At 34.8% G+C, this 19,697-nt stretch overlaps 3 protein-coding genes across 3 annotated transcripts; 2 read left to right on the forward strand and 1 right to left on the reverse strand.

Moving 5' to 3' along the window:
* On the forward strand, nt 1-6,545 carry LOC126660537 (uncharacterized). The gene is made up of 8 exons (XM_050354101.2): nt 1-192; nt 798-1,981; nt 2,637-2,711; nt 2,907-3,035; nt 3,566-3,616; nt 4,055-4,195; nt 4,528-5,861; nt 5,951-6,545. The coding sequence occupies exons 1-7, from the start codon at nt 30-32 to the stop codon at nt 5,608-5,610; spliced, it is 2,826 nt and encodes a 941-aa protein (XP_050210058.1). The 5' UTR covers nt 1-29; the 3' UTR covers nt 5,611-5,861; nt 5,951-6,545.
* Nucleotides 6,546-7,055: 510 nt separating this feature from the next.
* Nucleotides 7,056-10,420, forward strand: LOC126660538 (uncharacterized). The gene is made up of 5 exons (XM_050354102.2): nt 7,056-7,326; nt 7,829-7,900; nt 8,049-8,131; nt 8,922-9,124; nt 10,190-10,420. Exons 1-5 carry the CDS (start codon nt 7,064-7,066, stop codon nt 10,277-10,279), a joined length of 711 nt encoding a protein of 236 aa, XP_050210059.1. The 5' UTR covers nt 7,056-7,063; the 3' UTR covers nt 10,280-10,420.
* A 346-nt stretch (nt 10,421-10,766) lies between these two features.
* On the reverse strand, nt 10,767-17,761 carry LOC126660536 (ATP-dependent RNA helicase DEAH12, chloroplastic-like). Its single transcript, XM_050354096.1, has 3 exons — nt 16,816-17,761; nt 13,124-16,271; nt 10,767-12,185 (listed from the first exon to the last, which is right to left on the reverse strand). Exons 1-3 carry the CDS (start codon nt 17,632-17,634, stop codon nt 10,960-10,962), a joined length of 5,193 nt encoding a protein of 1,730 aa, XP_050210053.1. The 5' UTR covers nt 17,635-17,761; the 3' UTR covers nt 10,767-10,959.
* Nucleotides 17,762-19,697: the final 1,936 nt, after the last annotated feature.

Below are 19,697 nucleotides of genomic sequence, written 5' to 3' on the forward strand. Positions count from 1 at the left end.
TTTACAATTTTTTCTGTTAAACCCTAAGAATGGAAAAACCCCAAATTGAAATCCCAAAAACACTCAACAGTAAAAGATGGCATCTTCAAAGCCAAACTTACAATAAATTAGTTCACATTCTATCTCAATGCTATAAACATCCTGAACTTTGCAAAACCCCTAAATTTACTCCTCAGGAATTAACAATCACAGGTGATTGATTAAAACCCTTAACATTTTCCCGCCATTTTTTAAATTTAATTTGCTTCATTTTCCTGGGTTTCTTGATATTTAATGCAATTCTTCATTTGGGTACTGAGAATTTGGAATTTTCATTGACAGATTTTGTTGCTTTTTTAGAATTTATCTGTGTTTTATTTAACTAAAATTTATTGTTTTTTATGAAAGTGTTGTTCAAAGTCCAGCATTTGGGTGGTGAGAATGTGGATTGGTAGATTGAAAAGTTTTGTGCTTGCTAGATTTCAATTCAATTTAAGGGCTAAAATTTTGATTTAGTAGCTAGGTAGCACGGTCACGGACACGGGGGAGCAATGTTATTATAAGGTTTCCTAAAATGAAGTTTAGTATCCGAAACATCAAGTGTGTTTGAAACGTTTCTGAAAGGGGACACTCGAATGAATTGTTTGTGCTATCTAGTTTATTAGTTTTTTATTCATAGGATAGCAACATAAAAGAGAGTGAGATTGCTGGTGTTGCAGTTTTGTGGATAAATAATTTATTTCTATCATCAGCTAATCATTGGTTCCTGTTATGTTTTAAATTATTGCTGTACTTATGTTAGTCTTTGCTACTTTCAGATGAAGCAATAGATGGCAATGAACCAAAGGAAGCATCTGAAAAAGAAGTCCCGGAGTGTAGTTTGGTTACTCCTCACGGTGCAGATCATAATGATTCTGTGGTTAAAAATAGTCTGTCGATTAATGAGAATGTGGAAGTCATTGGGTCTCGAGATGGAGGGCTTAGTGATACTCAAGCTGCGATCTATGAGATAGAGAATCTCATGACACTAGAAGATGTGGATGCATTTAAAGAAAAAAATCCGGTGGTTGATGGTGGTGGTGTTGTTGAAAATAACATTTTAGAAGATAAAGGATTTTGCGAGCTGCAACAGTTGTTAATGGATGATTTAGAGCCTGCAATAGAAGGAAATGAAAAAGTTGGTCATGATAAGCAGTGCAGTGATGATGCGGCTGCATTTTTTAATAACCGAGCAGAACATCTTGGCCCTCAACCAACCGTTAGAGAGGACGGTAGGTGTGTGGATCTGCAAGAAGTTGACAAAGAATACATTGGTCCAATTAATTATGAAAATATTCAGTCATCTTTGGATAAAAGTATGACTTGTGAAGTTCCAAAATCAATTGATAATAGTGAAGAGAAAAGTTTACTTCCAAGAACTAATGAATTGAGAGTGAATCATGAAATGCAGCAAAAGGAGATGGAATTGCAGATATCAGTTTGTGCTAATGATGCAGCAGTAGATTCTTCTAATCTGATAAAAGATGGTGAGATGGAAGAAGGAGAAATTGCTGGTGTGTTTAAGGTCAGTGACAGATTAGTTGATACATCTCTTAAAGATTCTGCAGCTCCTCAGGAGCAGAATATGCAACTCTCTAACGAGGCGTTTGATAGAAATAAGCACCCTTATAACGACAAGAAAGAACCAAATAGAAAGGATACGGGTTCTGTTTCGACTACATCAGATATGGTGAAAGAAGTGGAAGCCAAAGATGTTAGAATTGCGACGTCCTGTAAACGAAAAGTTGTTGTGTACGAAGATGCTATATTTTGTCAAGAGCGAGTTGAATATAAGAAACAAAAGACTGGTCAAAATCAGGAACCAAAAAAAGATAGTAGAAACAAGAGAAAAAAGAAAGATAATGATGATAAAACAAAGGTGTGCTCTAATAATTTGCCCTTGTCTGCTAAAAAATCAGATCAAGATGCAACTGATAGGCAAGAAATTACATGTAAAGAAAAGGTATGGTTCTCCTCACAGTTTCTATTGTTATATTATTTCACACTCCGCATGAAATTATTGGCATGTTTGTGAGTTTGAAGTCATTATCTTGCTTCAAATTGATAGAATATTTCTAATGCTTTAGCTTTTCTCTCTCCCTCTCATTGTTTAAATTTTGTTCTTTTTGTTCTTTTGGTTTTGGGAGGATGAAGGAATATTGTTCTTGTCTATGTAGAACGAACACGATATGGAAAAACGAGACACTTGGACATGGACATGGTGAAACATTGTTTTTTCCTATGTTAAAAATGTTTTTTCATATCCGAAATGCTAAATTTCCGACATGGGAGACGTTGTTGATTGAATGAAATGCCCGTGCTACTTAGCTCCTTATAAATAATCTTATTCATGCCTTTTGCCTTGGGACGGCCCAAGCAGTTCAATCCAGGCGTCCTCTCTTTGCTATCTCATCTTTCTTTGGCTTGTTAGAGAATCTCGCATAATTGATTCTGAAGATGAATTAACTGAAAACAAAATCTTAGTTTTTCACTTATTATTTGTTCATGGTTGCTACTTGTTCTTCATAAGTGTTTGTCCAAACTTCATGCAATGATAAAGGTCCTGAAAGTCTTAAGAATTATGTCCTTAAAGTCTTCATTTCTATATTTTTTTTCAGCTGCAGCAAGATACTGATCTATGCATTAAGAAAAAGCGAGGACCTGCTTCTGAGAAATCGAAACAAAAGAAAAAGGTATTTTAGTGTTTCCATCCTCTTACCTTTAGTGTTTGATTAGAAGGATTAGTTGTTTTTACTGATTTTTGGAGTTTTGAACTGGCACATAGATTCTCTTTTTCCGAGTCAGTTAATTCTTTCGCAGTGTCCTCATGCTTGTTGAATTTTATGAGTTTAACTAGTCTATTTTATTCCATGTTTTTCTTTTTGCAGGATAAAAAACGAAAGAAACGAGCTGAATTAAACCGAGAGCTTGGAGTTAAGAGGCTGAAACTACGGCCAGTGGAGAAACCGAAACCTGTCGTATTCTGTCGCCATTACATGAGAGGCAGATGCCATGAGGTGATTTCTCCTTATACTCAATTTACATTAGAAAAAAAATTAAAATCCTGCTTTTTAAAATAAAAGTAATAAATTATAAAGAGTATGTCATAAAGAATGAAAAAAATTTAAATTAAATTTAATAGACTCTTTAATTTGATTTTTTTTATAAATATTAAACAAATAGTTCATTTTCCTCTTCTCTTTTCGTTTAACCTAATTTCCTTCCTTTTCATTGTTGGAAAAGGAAAAAAATCTCAAAAATTAAGAAATAAATTCATTTCGAAAATGAAAGTTTCATTGATTGGATATAGACTTTTCATATTTAGAGAGTCAAACCAGCTCTTTATTTTAAATTTAAATTACAAAAATTATTGGACTCTTCAATTATTGATAAACTCTTGGAATAAAAAAGTTTGACTGTTGTTCTGGTACATGATTCTGTTATCTGATAAAAATGTGGAAATTCAATCAGAAAGATTATTTATTATTGTAAGTTGCTTTTTAGTCCAGGACTGTTATTAACATTCTCCATTATTTTTTCTTGACAGGGTGAAAACTGCAAATTTTCGCATGATACAATACCTTTGACAAAATCCATGGTATAACCATTATTCATTGTTTAATAGTTCTAGAAGTTGGTTCTCCCTTTCTTTATCTTTTTCTCCTTAAATGCCCATTTCTTATCTCCCGCTGGAAATAAATTGACTTGAAAATAGTCAATGACCAAAAAATGGCAAGATGGCCAATAGGTCTTGTGATATAGCATTTTAATGTTATTTAAATTGCAGAGTAGATAATTTAGCGGTGCAATGCAACGGGAAAAGATCAACCAAACAGTCTGCGATTCTTGATATCTTTCAATAATTTGTTTGTTTACTAATATATGAAATCTGCTCCATAGTGTTACCGCTTTATTTAGGTCACGGGAAAACCTAATAAGATTTTTTAGGTTACCTAAATTTTTTTTCAAATCATTTTGTCGAGTCAATTTATACTGCTGCTTAACTGTTTTGATGTCATGCATTCTATTATTGCAGCCATGTTGCCATTTTGCACGAAACTCATGCTTGAAAGGGGATGATTGTCCGTTTGATCATCAGCTCTCTAAGTACCCATGTACTAATTATGCATCAACAGGTTCTTGCAGCAGAGGCAAGGATTGCTCATTCTCGCATACGGTATTTTCTTCCTCAAATCATTTTCTACTCTCGTACATGCATTGCAATTCAGGCCAAAAATTACTTACGTGGTAACACACGTTGAATTACCGCACAAATTTTCACTGCTACATAAATAATTTTTTACCTAATAACCTGCATTTGTGTAAAAATGGTGTAAAAATGAAAGTTCAGTTACTGTAACAAATGAAACGATAATAACCGTTCTATAAAAGGCTTATAGCTCAGTAATTACTAAAGAAAAATTAACCCTGGATACTTGTGTATGTCATCTTTGTCTGGTATTTATTTTTATTGCTTGTGTAGCAACTAATTGTTTATTGTCATTCCAGTTACCACTCAAGGAAGATCTTCCACCTACCTCAACTGTTTGCACTCCTGACTTGAAGCCTCCGTCCTTGCCACATGCATCAAATTCTAAAAAACAACATGATAGCGGAGGAACTTCTCATCACACTGCAAAAGCCTCTTCTAACACCGGGAGTTTTCTGTCTCAAAAAAGTGCAGAGAAAAATGTGCCCAACAGTAGTGGGGGTCTGCATACGGTGGTACCCAAAGGCATTAGTTTTCTCTCTACTGGAAAATCTTCAGTTGCTGAACCCACTCATTCTACGCCATCCAGTTCATATATTCCGGCAAGTGAGAGGTTCAAAACTGCAAATCAGATGGATCAAAGAGCATCAGGCGCAACTAATAATTCAAATGAGATTCCGAAAACAACTCCAGCGCCTGCAATGCCTAAAGGGATAAATTTCCTCTCTTTTGGCAAAGCTTCATCGGAAGTTTCCAGTACTAGGAAATTATCTAACGGTCCCAAGTCATCGTTATCAAGCAGTCTTGATGGGCAAAAACAATCTAGCTTAATAAAGAGCAATGACACCCAAGCTGACAAAGAAACAAGCCGGAGTATGTTGAATTCAACCCCATGGTTACATGGGCTGCTGCAGAAAACTGAATTTTCAGCTTCCCCTCTGAAATCAAACAAATTGTCCTTCGGGGGATCTATAGAAAATGCAAAAAATAATGTGCCTTCCAGTTCAACTAAACTTGTTGATGGAGCTTATCAAGCAAGTGAAATTTCACCGCTCAAACATCAGAATATGAAGACAATCTCACAGGGACAATCAGCTTCTCCACTTGGTTCTGGTCGATCTGCAGAATACTTGTCACAGTTATGCTCTAAAAACACGCCAAATTCATCGCAGAAAGCACTACTGTCAACTCTTGCATTTGCAGCAAAGGTTGAATCCCAAATGAAAATGAAACAATCCACCACTGGTACTCCTGCTATCACTAACAGCGCCCACAAGGAAACGAAGGATAGTAATACATCTGGAAGTTCTCAGACAAACTCAGCAAACGCAACAAAAATTTTGAATTTCTTATCTAGTGTTAGTGATAAAATGAAGCAGTGACATGGGACGGGAATTATCTAATGATCGGTCATTCCTTCTCCACGTATTGTTTTCAGCTGTGTAGAAAATGAGAAATGTTAAAATGAGAAACACCGAAGAGATGACAACAAAACAGCATTTTTTACAAGAATAAGCTATAAGTATATAGTTTACGACGTTGATAGGTGTTTCCCGTAAATGGAGTTGAAATGCTGAAACATAGAATTTGAGAAGTTTCTGTGCAACATAGTTTTTCAGCTCTACTTGACCAGGTACATTTTGCTCATCCCTCCATGCTTACTTACCAGTTGTAAGTTGATAATGAAGTGACAAATTAATGGAAAATCATTGGTTTGTGTAGGTGGTTATTACTGGTAAATTATTTGGTAGCCAACGGAGGTAAACAGAGTACACATTTCGAAAGAATTTTACTGAAATTTCTCGCGGTTAAAACAATTCGGCTGTCAGCAAGGCTGGCGGTGGCAGGTTCATTATGTTGCCAGATTCTTAGCTTTTATGTCTGGACGATATGAACTGGTTTACGTTTGGCTTAGTAATTAATTATCATGGTAGTTACAGCTTACACTTGATTTCGGTCCATAAATTTGTGTGACAGGGTCAATTAGGTCTGATTTCATAGATTAAGGTCAAATAGACTCAAAAAATCATAATTTCAGTTTAAATTGATCAATATATATTTATCATTTCATCTCGTTTTAGATCTATTTGATATTATTTTAGAAATTATTAGGTTTATCTGATTTCGGTTGATTAAATTAAATCTATTTGATTTTGTCACACAAGTTTAAGGACGGAATAATTCTTCTCTATCTATGTATAATAATTATAGAAAGTGGTAACTGGAGAATTTTACATCTGGTAAAAAAATGATGTTTTTGATTTCATATAAAAGCATTGATAATATCATCTTTACAATAAAGGTTCATTTTACTCCCTGAATTTGGCATAAAAGATCAATTAAGGTTAATATGTGGCTTTGGGAAAAAAAGCACCCTAACTTGACATTTTGGCTTGTTTTACCTTTTCAATTTCAAGTTGTCTAATAAATTTCCGCCACATCAGCTCCAATATGTATAAAATGCATCAATCATTTTTGACACCTCATTTGAAGGGGTAAAATGAGTTAAAATGCCAAGTTGATCATTTGTGCTAAATTTAGGGGGCAAAGTGAGCCTTTGTTGGTCCTAATTACTAAAGAAAAACAAGGGGGGAAAAGTAAAGCAAACAACTCTAGAAACATAAATTTCTTTATAAAAGTATTAAAAACATAAGTTATAACTTGCAAGAAACAGAAAAACATGCTTATCTCAAAATTGTGCTTCATTATTTTCATGTATAAACCATAGCTTAAAGCAATCAAATAAGCAAAAACCACATGACTTCCCTTAACGTGCATGTATTCTACTTCACCTTTGCATAAATAAAAATTGAAATTGTATAAATACAACAAATTATGTCTAAGGTAATAACAAAATCAATTCTATACTTCTTCAATATGCCTGCTAAGGGATCATGGCGTTCTCGCAATGTACGAAGTGTTCTTCAACTAGTTTATCGATACAGATTTCGTTCCTCCGATAATGTTTCGATCGGACATGGATCCAGTTCTGGTTCTAAAGTTCCTGGCAATATTGGTTATGGATTTAATCCAATGCATCCAGGGTTGCAGATGTATAGTACTAATGGCGGAGCATGGAACAACCTTGAAGCCAACAAGTAAAATTACTTTTTTTTTCCTATTCTATACGTTTTGGTTAGAATATCTGCATGGTTCGGTTCGGTTTGATTCAATAAAATTTATAATCAAACCATTCTGTAAGAGATAAGATGAAAGGCAACAGGAAATACTTTTATAAATGGTCTATTCTGTAAATTAATTTTTATAATTTTCTTAGGTTTTGTTTGGTTCATATGGATTTAGACTAAAATTAGATCTAACATGTATTAACTGTTTATATATAGGTTTGGAGTCATGGTGGGATGAGGTGGGACGGCCTCCCCATCCCGTTCCGATAATGTCTGAAACCAATGACTATGAATAATTATTTTTAAAAAGGATCAAATTTTTTTAAAAAAATACCGAGCCAAATGACAATGTCGTTTGGTCAAAAAAATTAAAAAATTAAGTCACACATGTCGTTTAATTTATTTTTAAAAAAAGTTGAACGTCATATAGTTGGACTAAAAATAATGTTTTGTATTGATGTTCATGATATAGGGTGAAGGTAACCAAGGATGAGATGGTCAGAGCACCAGAACCTGATCCTTCAAGATTTAACTTCTCTACTTGGTGATGACTTTATCTTAACATTAACATTAAACTTTTCTTACATTAAAAACTCAATAAATGAAACTCATAATTACACTTAGTACCCTCTTTTATTATTATTTTTTGTAAATTTCATTGTGGAGTTAATAAATGTTATCATGCTATGTAGGGCAAAATGGATGTTGGGCTCTTTTTTATCTATCTTACTGCCCTTTTGGAAGCAAAAATGGGAGAAATTGAAGATGATAGAAGGTATACATGGATGGGTTCTATGTCAATTTTTGAAACCATATATATACAATGAAATAATTCTTTAAAAAAATCAAATAGATGCAAAAATGACTTATAGATAAGGGCGGAATTAAAGGGGTAGGATGGACCGTCGCCTTCTAGCGATACTGATTATTTCTTATCGCCGTGCTACTCCTTTCAACATTTTTAATCGATTTTCTAATCTCCGTTTTTTAATCGTTGTACAGTTCTTTTTTTAGTCGCCGAATATTTTTCATTTTATATTTTTCACTCATCAACCTTTTTTTTTCGCTTGCCCTTTTTTTCATTTTCTAATTCCGCTTAGTCCAGCTTTATTTGAGATAAAATAAACGAATTAAGCACTATATTACTCCCTCCATTTTTTTTAGTTGTCCATTTAGCTAAAATTGTACATATTAAGAAAGTGGGGTTTATGTCTTAAATTATGAGAGTAAATACTCAAATAACCCTACTATTTAATAAATGTTTTTGTAAATTGAGTCATAAAGTCATTTATTAGGAGAGGGATAAATTTGGAAGATACTAGTTAATGTTATCTTGAATTTCTAAAAAGACAACTATTGATAGAAATACACATTTGCCTAAAGTGACAACTAAAAAAAATGAAGGGAGTATTGTTTTTTTTTTTATTTTGACTTTGGAACTAAGGTTGCCTAAAAATAATAAAGCTTGCCTTAAAACAAAAGATTAAAAAGCTTTAAGATCAATGCATCAATTTTGCAAACACTGTCTGATTATTTTAATTCTTGAAAATTTTGGATAAATTTAGGGCAGACAGAAATGATGATACAAGAGGTGGAAACAGTAGTAAATGTAATAGAAAAAGCAGCAACAATGGCAGAACATATTTCATCAGAGATTGCTCAAAAACTTCCAGAAAATGGTAAACTTAAAAAAGCTGCATTGCTTGTAGAACACGTTTCCAAAGTAGCTGCACATGATGCTCATCTTACAGAAGATATCATGCACAAGGTACGTAGCTAAATCTTCAACGTTAATTTATAAGGTATAATTACTATTACCCTCATGAATTTAGATTCGAAATATTGTTTTTTCCGTGAGTTTTAAAAAATTACTATTTCCCCCCCTCACGTTTAGTTTTCTTTAACTAGAATCTATGTTTATAAGGGCGTTTCAGTTATATAAATTATAAATGTGAGAGGGCGGTATAGTAGTTTTCTAAAACTCATAGGAAAAACAGTATTTCAGACCTAAATTTATGGGGGTAATAGTAATTATCCCAAATTTATAATGGCATAATCATCTGAAAATTAAAGTCAAATATTTTCGACTTTTATCAATCTTAATTAAATTTGAGTGAGTAGAGTATTTTTAATGTGACATCCATTAGAATTTTTATAGATGTTTAAAGTGTAAAAAAGTAAAAAAAAATCAAATTATAATTATAATTTTTGGTCTAATGTCTATTTAGAAATATATCAATACTTTCAAAAAATTATAAATATATCTCTATTTGACCAATTCGGTGGAAATCTATTCAACTTTTTAAACGGATTTATTAATTGTATCTATGTGGCATGTCAAGTTGGCTTAAAATATGAAATTATAATTTAGCCAAACCACTTGCCATCTCAATCGATTATTTCTCTTTTTAAAAAAATATGCGCATTCACTTGCCATGTAAGCACAATTAAATTAAATTTAAAAAATTAAATAGATTTTCAAAGAATTGGTCAAATTGAACTAGATAAACAACTTTTGAAAAAGTTTGATAAATTTAAAAAAAAATCAAAAAGGTTAAGCTTTTTCGCACCGTTAAACCATAATTTTATATCTATTTTTTCACATCATTGAAAAATAAATAATTTATTTATATTTAAATGACAAGCAAAAAAATAAATATGAAACAAAAAATATACATTTCATCTTAATTTATGTAATTATGCTATTGGAACGAAATTCTACAAATTAGACTAAAATTGAAAAAATTAAAAAAAATAATTAAAAAAACTCATTAAAAAAATTACATTTATATAGATCATTAGACAATTCATATCTATTTTTCTTTTCTTTCAGGTTGATGAGTTGAAGCATGACTTTGATGAGTTGGAGACAATGATTGAACCTGCAAATCTGCAATTGAAAAGCTCAAATAACATAAAATAAAACACAAGTAAAATAGAAGCAAATTCATGTACATTTTACGTCCTTATTTTTCTAAGTAGAAGAATTTAATTTTAGATGTCAATAATAAAAATGCCACTCTATCAATTTTTTTAATAATTCGAAATAATCATTCTGTGTCCAGGTTTGAATTTAGGGTTAATTACTATCCCGACTGAATTTATGTTAAAAATACTATGTACTATCTAAATTTAATGGAAAATATTATTTTCTACCAAATCAATTCTCTTTAACTAAAAATCATAGTTTTTTTTCATTATGTAATTGCACAGAGTTCAAGTGGTAATTTTAGTTTTCAACCAAACCAAACTTCAAAAATAAAAAACAAAAAAACAAACCAAACCAAACTAAAATATCATGATTCAAACAAAATTAATTTTAATTTTGCTCAGTTAAATCACCAATTTTTTTGAAAACAGGTTACAAATTTTGAAGCGTTTCAATTAAACCGGCCACTACGCCCGGTACGGAACACAGAAATTCTAGTTGATAATTAATATTAACAATCAACATCCAGGATGAAACTGAACCAAATTTACATAGGGTTAAAACTCAAGCCATTATCGAGAAGAAAACAAACAAGAGCTTAACAGAAGAGAATGAAAAAGGTCCTAGGTCCTACTGTAATATATAGACATAATAGTAATAACTATGTACATAAATTAGAACTGTATTCCCTGATGTATCTCTCTCAAGTGCCCATAACAGTCTTCGCTACTGCTAAAGAATTCCAAGCAGGCCCAACAGACATGTTTGCCGCATTTGCACTCGATGTGGTTGCAGCCATCGATCTTCTCGATTACGAACCCGCATACCGGACAGCTCTTAACATGTTCTTTTCCCTTACACCAGTCCTTCAACGACATATCCGGATCATCCTTGAACATTTTGTATCGTTCGCACGAAATGTACGGGTGGTACTCCAAGTGACACCTCGTACATGTCTCGACATAGCATGCCCCACATGCAAATGCACCTGCAAATATTCCACTATTTGACACCTGGTAAACAGAAGGACAGTCGGGAGAGGGGCAGAATCTGTACTTCCCACCGCTTGATGCTACAAATGCCTCAACAGAAGCTCTAAAAAGGTCATCTATCTTGTCACCTGGTAACAAGGACTTCAAATCCACAAGCAAAATGTGCTTCCCGCAACCTTCGTAAGTACAACGTATAGGAAAACCATCACGTCCTCTCATGGCCGACTCTAACTGCTCGAATAAGCACGGCCGACAGAATTTATGCGCGCAAGCCTCAAGCTGGTAACATTCCTCAACCTCACACAAGCAAATTGGGCAGCTAGTAGCTTCAAACTCGGGTTTCTTCTCAGATCCACTGATGCTTAGAGATCGAGCGAAGTCGTGAACTATATCCTCCACCTTCAGCCTTAAATCCTCTTTGCCGGTAAGAGAGATGCCATGGCGCCTTGTATTGAGTGTAAATTCCGTGTCAGGAAACATTTCTTTGAGCCCATGTAAATCGGGTCCGAATTTCTCGACGGCTTTCTTCATAAGATTGTGCGGCATAACTCCACCTCGAAGAGGAATATACATTTGCTTCTTATCATGCAGTGATAGAAGGGATTGTATCAACTTTTTCTCAGCAAGAGCAGTTTTATTCTCGGGACCATAGATCCGAACATTGAGGCTGTGCCTATCGAAGAAAATGCAAGTTCCCGTTTCCTGTTGCAGCGACCTCATAATAAATCTGCAATCTCCAGAAAAGAGAAGCTGCACAACTGCTGGGCTGAGGCTACCATGATCAACCGTCTTTCCGTTCATTAGCTGCTCCAGTGGCCTCCTCAACTCTGCTACTATCTTTGTTGCATTGGCAGATATTGTCACCCTGTAAGAACCATTTGCATTCGTTTCTACACTGCACCGCACACCTGCAAAGTCAATCCTTGTCAGTGCTATTTCATAATAATAGTATAACAACACAATTTCTTTTAAAAGCTTTACAGTTTTCAGATTACGTCCACATCCTAAATTAGTATTAAGACAAAATGGATATAAAAAAACAAAAGCAGGTGACTATGTAAAGTACTCATCTTCTATCATACAATTAGAAACAAAAATAGTGCTGTCTGGATTAATTTACTCATAACAATGCCATCAACATTTTTACTGAGTTCATAAATGTTTGCCTGTCCTTGGCTTGAATCCCCAAAAGCTATGTTAAGAAGGCATAAAATCTCTAAAAAATAAATGTTCTTCAACTTCCACAACAACTGGTGTTTTCCATTCACATGCTTCGCCTTACCGATAAAATAACCCTAGTAGCTTCTACTAATAAACAATAAAATTTGAGTTCTTTCAACTAGATGAGAGAATCAATCAGCCAATGTAGGTATTACTAGTCAGGCAAAAATGACCAAGCTACTACAAGTGATGACTTGACAGAAACAGATTAATTGAGAGGCAAATAAAACCAAACAGCAATGTGTAAGGTCAGCTAGTTGACACATTTTAATGAAGAAGTCGAACAAAAACAGAAACGAAGCATAACAGAAAATGCAGAGATTAAAAAATTACACCTTAAACAGATAACATTATTTTTTCTCCATTTTTTTTATTCTTCCTCTAAATCTCTGTAGCTAGTTGCTGTCTCACTTTTAACACAAAACCCCAATGTTACTAGACTGAAGAAAAAAGAATTAAAATGAAAATGACAAGTTTCGCATCAGCATGTAACTTGCATGAAAAGAAAAGGAATAACTTGACATGTTATATAAATAAATGAAATACAAAGAAAAACAGCTCAAATTCGCATGCCAGGTGGACCAGAAAACACAGACAAGGAAAAGCTCATTAATAAACAAATTACCAGGCCGAAGCGTGAACCTTTCCAGCAAAGAGTCCAGTTGCCTCTCAATGAATGCAAATACAGGAGCAGGACATGATATAGAGCTGTGGAACTTCCGCTCACATTGCATTTTCTGCCATGAAAAACATCCAGCAAGGACCTTTCCTTGGATATGTTGCAAAGCTTTTGCAGCCTCTAAATGTAGTGTTCCATCAAAGGTGATCCGAGCCTTCATAAAAGTATCCATTGGATTAGGAGAAAAGACCTGAACATGACAGTAATTGCTCAAGGGAGCCTGGTTAGGCATGAAGGGAGCAATTTCCTTGAGAATTGCATCCTCGCAAGCACTAAGAGAAGGAGCATTATTTACAGCCTCTCCTCGTATCAAAAAAACATCCAAAAATCTCCTGCCTGTAACCATTTGCAGATATTCAAGAATTTCAGATTCAGAAGTATCTCTATCCAGTCCTTCGATGACAATGCAATCCATTTCCTTAGTGCTAAGCGCACAATGAAGTACGCAGTTTCCAATCCGCAGATCATAGCAATGTTGAAGAACAAACTGAGCTTCATTCCTTTCACATCTGACAATTGCACGCCCTTTACTATACCTCCGCGGCCAAGTAATTTTGGCTCTTAAGGCAGCAAATGATGATAATTTATGACTACCTCCAGCGCCAGCAGGGGACAGCTTAAGAAAAGATCCAGATAAATGAAATCCATTTAACTCCAGGGCTTTTCTAGCAGCTTCAGGGGTAAGAAACGTCACCTTGCCCCACTTCTCCACATTGTCAGCATCCAGTTTGCTGCCTGCAAATCTATGAACCCCACATACCCCTGAAACTGAGTTCTCTAAGAATGTCAGAATCTCCTTGTCATTTACAGAACTTCCATCTGAAAGAAACACATCTACACTCAAGCATCTGTTTTCTAGTTCAAGATGCCTGATTTCTGCACCAGCTCCAAAAAGCGCAAATGGGGGAGAAGCCCCAGCTCGTCCGACATTATATAAGCACTTCTCCAGGCATTCATTATTCAACCATTTCATTTCATATTCTAACGCATCACTAATAAGGCCATAAACCTTCTCCATGTCTTGTAAAGATGCATACAATAGAACCTCATTATTATCCACACTAATTTCAATACCTATCCGCTTATCCATGAACTGTGTCTGCATGCGAGATAGAACAGAAAGTAAGTTATGATTTGCCTTCCCACAGAACCTTTTCAAAGCAGTGCTGCTAAATCCTTTGATCACCCTCGCCTGTAATTTTCTACTCTGCATCTTTGAGATGTCAAATGAAGGAGGACTACAAACAGACAAACTATCAAAGTCTATGGCAGTAACGCAGACCAGATATTGACTTGATGCAGACAAGAGCTCAGCAAAGACGACCCAATGTGGCTTTCCACTATACGCTTGCAATGAACATGAAGGATGAAGTTGTACGTATTCTCCACTCAAAGCCACTTCATAACCGAGACGATCATATCCAGAATACATGGCAACATTATCGGTTAGAGAAGAAAGTATAATCTTCTTTAAACTTCTGTCATGCCCTGTGACAGCATAAGGCTTCCAAACCCAGTAAGACGGGATAATAATATTAAGTTCAGTACGTAAACAGTTCTCCAACTCTTGCACTGTCTGGTTGCATTTACGCATAGTTTTTGCATTTATGCTATTATTCCAACACCACTTATTTCTATCCTCTAGAGAGATATCTTCCCATTCTCTGTAAACAGTAAGCAATGTGAAAAGATCTCCATCCTGATGGCAAAATTGCACTTTAAGGCAATCTGACTTCAGTTTGTCATCATCGGTACCAACTCTGCAAAATATGCTACTTGCATTAGACATAACAGCAGCAAGAACAACTCCCTCTTTACGCAAACCATAATGGCAGCTATCAAGAATTATCTTCCCAAGTCGGGGTTCAATACCCAACTTCACTAAGTAGTGCCCAACAGAAGTCAATTCAAAAACATTATTTTTGCAGGTCACAGCACCCAACTGCTTGAGGTTCTTAATGGCCATGTCGACTGCCTTTTCGCTAGGAGCGTCTATAAAATCAAAGTCCAGCACATTCTTAATACCCAAAGCAAGGATCCTCAAAACTGCAATACCAAGGTGAACTTTACAAATTTCAGGTTCCTGATGGAGAGCCATAGACTGATAATCAACTTCTGAGTAAAGCCGATAGCACTTGCCAGGTTCTGTTCGACCAGCACGACCAGCTCGTTGATTAGCAGAACTCTGGCTAATCTTCGAAACTCTGAGGATGTTCATGCCAGAAGAAGGTTCAAATTTGCTTTCCTTAGCCATTCCGGAATCAATCACAAACTTGACCCCAGGAATTGTCAAAGATGTTTCAGCTAAATTTGTAGCAAAAATAACTTTTCTCTTCCCTGGATAATTCTGGAAAACACGAGATTGTTCTTCATGGGAAAGCCTTCCATGTAATGGCAATACGATTGCAGAGGGAGAGTGAAACTTTTCACAAGCCCATTCTACCTCCAGCTGGGAAGTCAAAAAGGCAAGAACAGCCCCTTCTTTCTCTACTTGATGAATCTCTGTTGCCTTCTTTACAACGTCAAAAACATATGGAGCTGTATTACTAACACCAGGTAAGCGAACAGAAGACCCTTCAAAGGCACCTGGAACATATTCGATATCAACAGGAAAATTTCTCCCCATCACACGAAAGGTTCCGCAGCCAAAAAAGTATTCCGATATTTTGGTTGCATCAACTGTTGCAGACATTATAACAAGCCTTAGATCACGCCTATCAATAAGCAATTCTTTAATCAAGGCCAAAAGGAGATCAGTATCCAAGCTTCTTTCATGAGCTTCGTCCACAATAATACATGAAACTCCAGACAAAGTCTTATCTCTCATGAGATGACGCATTAGACAGTGATCAGTCATGTATATTGCCTTCGAATCAAGCAACTGGTCAGACGAATAAGTTGGAAAACAGACAACTGAATAATCGTCATAACATCCACTAGTTTCCTCACCAACCCTCTTTGATAAGGAAAGAGCAGCAATTTTACGAGGCTGAGTACACAAAATAGAGCCACTGGCAGCAACCCCTGAGTCAGCAAGATACTGTACCAATTGTGTACTCTTCCCAGAACCTGTCTCTCCAATCAAGACTATTACCTGTCAGAAAAGGAAAAAATGACTAAAATCCAAGGAAGCAACACTCGGTTGCTTAGGAAAACATATAATTTAAACTGAACTTGTCCAAAGTAGACCAATAGATTTGAGAAAGAAAATAGTCATTTAGATAGCTTAGACCATAAGCACCACTTATCAAACAACTGAGCAAGTATAAAGAATACTGATTAAGTAAATTGTAAATCCAGTAAACTAAATACAACAAGGCCAAGGAGCTCTAATCCCTTCAAAAAGGGTAAACCTTCACTATTTGTCCATTAACTAATTTCAATCGCCACTAATAAATACAGCATTCTCATCCTAGAGTCGTAAAACCAAACTAAAAAAAGCTCGACGGAACAAATAATAAGAGCAACTAGAATACATATAACACCTACCCTAATAATCATATACAAACGATCATTAGACAAACAATAGCACAACAATATTGACAAACTAAACTAAAAACATTCAAATAAAACAAGCAACAACATCCCCACAATCGACTTCCATTATTCAATTATAATCCCAAAAACAAAACATATACCTGCTGCGAATGTATTTGCCGCAAAATCTCCCTCCTAGAGCCGTATATCGGCAAACCATCTTCAACCCTTCTACATTCTCTCAACAACAGGCAATGCAACTTACTCCAATTATGACTCTTCCCATTTCTAAACCCCAACAAAACCCGCAGCTCCATCTCTCCCTCAACATCCTTCTTTTCCAAATAATCCAACACACACCTAACCCCAAATTTAAACTCCTCAATTCTCTTAACAATCCCATCCAATTCCCCCACTAATCTGTCCTTCTCATCTCCCAGATCATTAAACACTCTCAAACCCTTAGGTTTCTTAAGCAAGTTAGAAACTCTATCAATATCAAACGACAATTCGTTCACTCTCCACTCTAATTTCTCCAAAAATTCACCTCCCAAAAGGCTTTTACAATGCAATTGAAACAAAACCCTAATTTTATCATGGGTTTCATCATTAATACCAAAATCAACAATTGGAGTAAACAAATGATCACCTAATAACCGCTTCTCCCACAGAAAAATAAAAGCATTAACGGCATCAATTTGGTGGCGGTATAAAAGCGTCGCCGCTAGAGAACCGGTGGACGGCAGCGGTCTGGTGTTGATTTGGAATGGTTTAGGTGTACATTGTGAAACAATTGATTCTAGTGTGCGGTTACTGTGGCACTGTGTGTGGTGAGTTGAGATGAGTTTTACCAGGAATAAACGGGTTTGCTGACGGTGGTGAGGCAGGGGGCGGTGGTGGAGCGGCTGAGGAGGGCGGAATTGACGGTGGCGGGAGGGGGGAGGGTGGTGGGTACGGTGGCGGGTGGAATCAGGGATCATGGTGGGGAATTTCGAAGAGGAAAACTGAGAATTGGTTTGTTGAGTTTAGCTTCATAGGCAAGAAGTAGCAGCGAGTGTTTGAGTAATGAGAAGAGTCCTTGTCCTTATGGAAGATGAGCAATGAATTATGTGTTTTCCCCAAGTAAAGTCACCAATAAAGACAACACACTCGATTTTGGGCCTCCAATCATCAACGGGGAGCTTATTCGGCTCGGCTCGGCTCGGCTCGGCTCGGCTCGGCTCGGCCTAGTTAGCCTATAGCTAAAGGGTAATTGATTCTGGAGATTACTAAATTTTGTCTAAATTTTATTTTGGTGACTCAAGTTCAATCGGTATAAAATGGGTATTACATAAAAGTCGAAAACCGGCGGTTTCCAAATATTTTCGGCCAATTTTCTCTTACGTGGATGTCGGATGCCCGAATCACTCCTTCCTCCTTTCGGCACGTCATGCTACAATCCTACAATTTTCCATGTCAACTTGTCACATCGTTTAGAAAAGATTCCTACCACGTCCTATCTTTACCTCTCAGCGTTGCTACCATTCAGACCTTTGAGTATCATCTAGGGATGAATCCAGTCTCCAGATCTTTGTCTAAGACAAACTCAAGCGAAATGTAGAGTGGTGCGCGAGTAAGAAAGACTCAGACTCCAGCTTCCACGTATGGGAAAAAAATAGTCAAAATTTCAACACCAAATTTCGATTTCCAATTTTTTTAGAGTAATTTTCTGAAAATTACGCAGTATTTCCAACAGCTAAGCAGAGGCTTAATATTTTAGATGCTTACTTTAAAAAATTATGACATAAAATAATTCTTTTATATTTCATAACTTAATGTTAATGATATATAAAAAAAAATTGAAATTTCATAATAAATGATTTTTAAAAACTTTTAATTAATCCAATTTATAGTTAATTAGAAATTATAATTGATTTTGTAATTTATAGTATTAATGTGATATAAAAATTCTTTAAATTTATAACTTCTTAAACATCAATAAAATATATTATACATTAGAAATTTTAAAATATACTGAACAGTAGAAATATATTAGACTCTTTACATTTCATAATTATATAAAGAAAATTCAATAGATTTAAATTTAAATTATTTACAATTAAAATTACTTTTTTAAAAATATATTTTATGTCATAATTTACAAAAGTAAATAATTTAGCAAAACTCTTCAAATTTATAATTTATATTAAACTTTTTAAATTTTATAACTATAATTTTATTATGTGTTTAAAAACAATTAATTAAATTATGTAAACAAGAGTTAAAATAAGTTTGATTATAGTTGTACACGTGGATGATTTATATGAAGACACTTGGCGAAATGGGTCAGATGAATTTGTTGTATCTCGAGAATACGCTATATTTGGCGAATTATCTTTTAGGACAGTGATATACACGCCTCTAACTTTCCTTTTAATTTTTCCTCTGTTTGTGTTGAGTCCAACAAAGTTGCCTAAAATTAAAGTAGAAAAAGCTTGTTTAAGAACAAAAGGTTAAAAAGTTCTAAGATTAATGAATCAAATTTGCAAGAACTGTCTGATTTTAGTTCTTGAAAAAATTGGATAAGTTTAAAACAGACAGATATAATGATGATACAGGAGGTTGAAACAGTAGCAAATGTAGTAGGAAAAAGCAGCAACAATGGCCGAACATATTTCAGCAGTGATTGCACAAAAACTTCAGAAAATAGCAAACTTCAAAAAGATGCATTGCTTGTAGAACACGTTTCCAAAGTGACTGCACATGATGCTCAGTTTACAGAAGATATCATGCACAAGGTACGTAATTAATACTTCAACTTTAATTTATAACGTTATAATCATCTAAAAAATATTAAATATTTTTGACTTTTATTAATTCTAACCAAAGTTTTAATTTCATTAGTGTGGATTTTATTTTAATTACAGTCTAATTGTAAAATTTGAGTGAGTTGAGCGTTTTTTAATGTGACAACCATTTGAATTTTTTGTATTTGTTTAAAATGTAAAATAGTTGACATAGAAAGAGAAAAAAAAAACAAAATTTTAGATATTTTATATTGGAT

Source organism: Mercurialis annua, linkage group LG8, assembly GCF_937616625.2.
Source record: "Mercurialis annua linkage group LG8, ddMerAnnu1.2, whole genome shotgun sequence".
In the NCBI taxonomy this organism is placed as follows: Eukaryota; Viridiplantae; Streptophyta; class Magnoliopsida; order Malpighiales; family Euphorbiaceae; genus Mercurialis; species Mercurialis annua.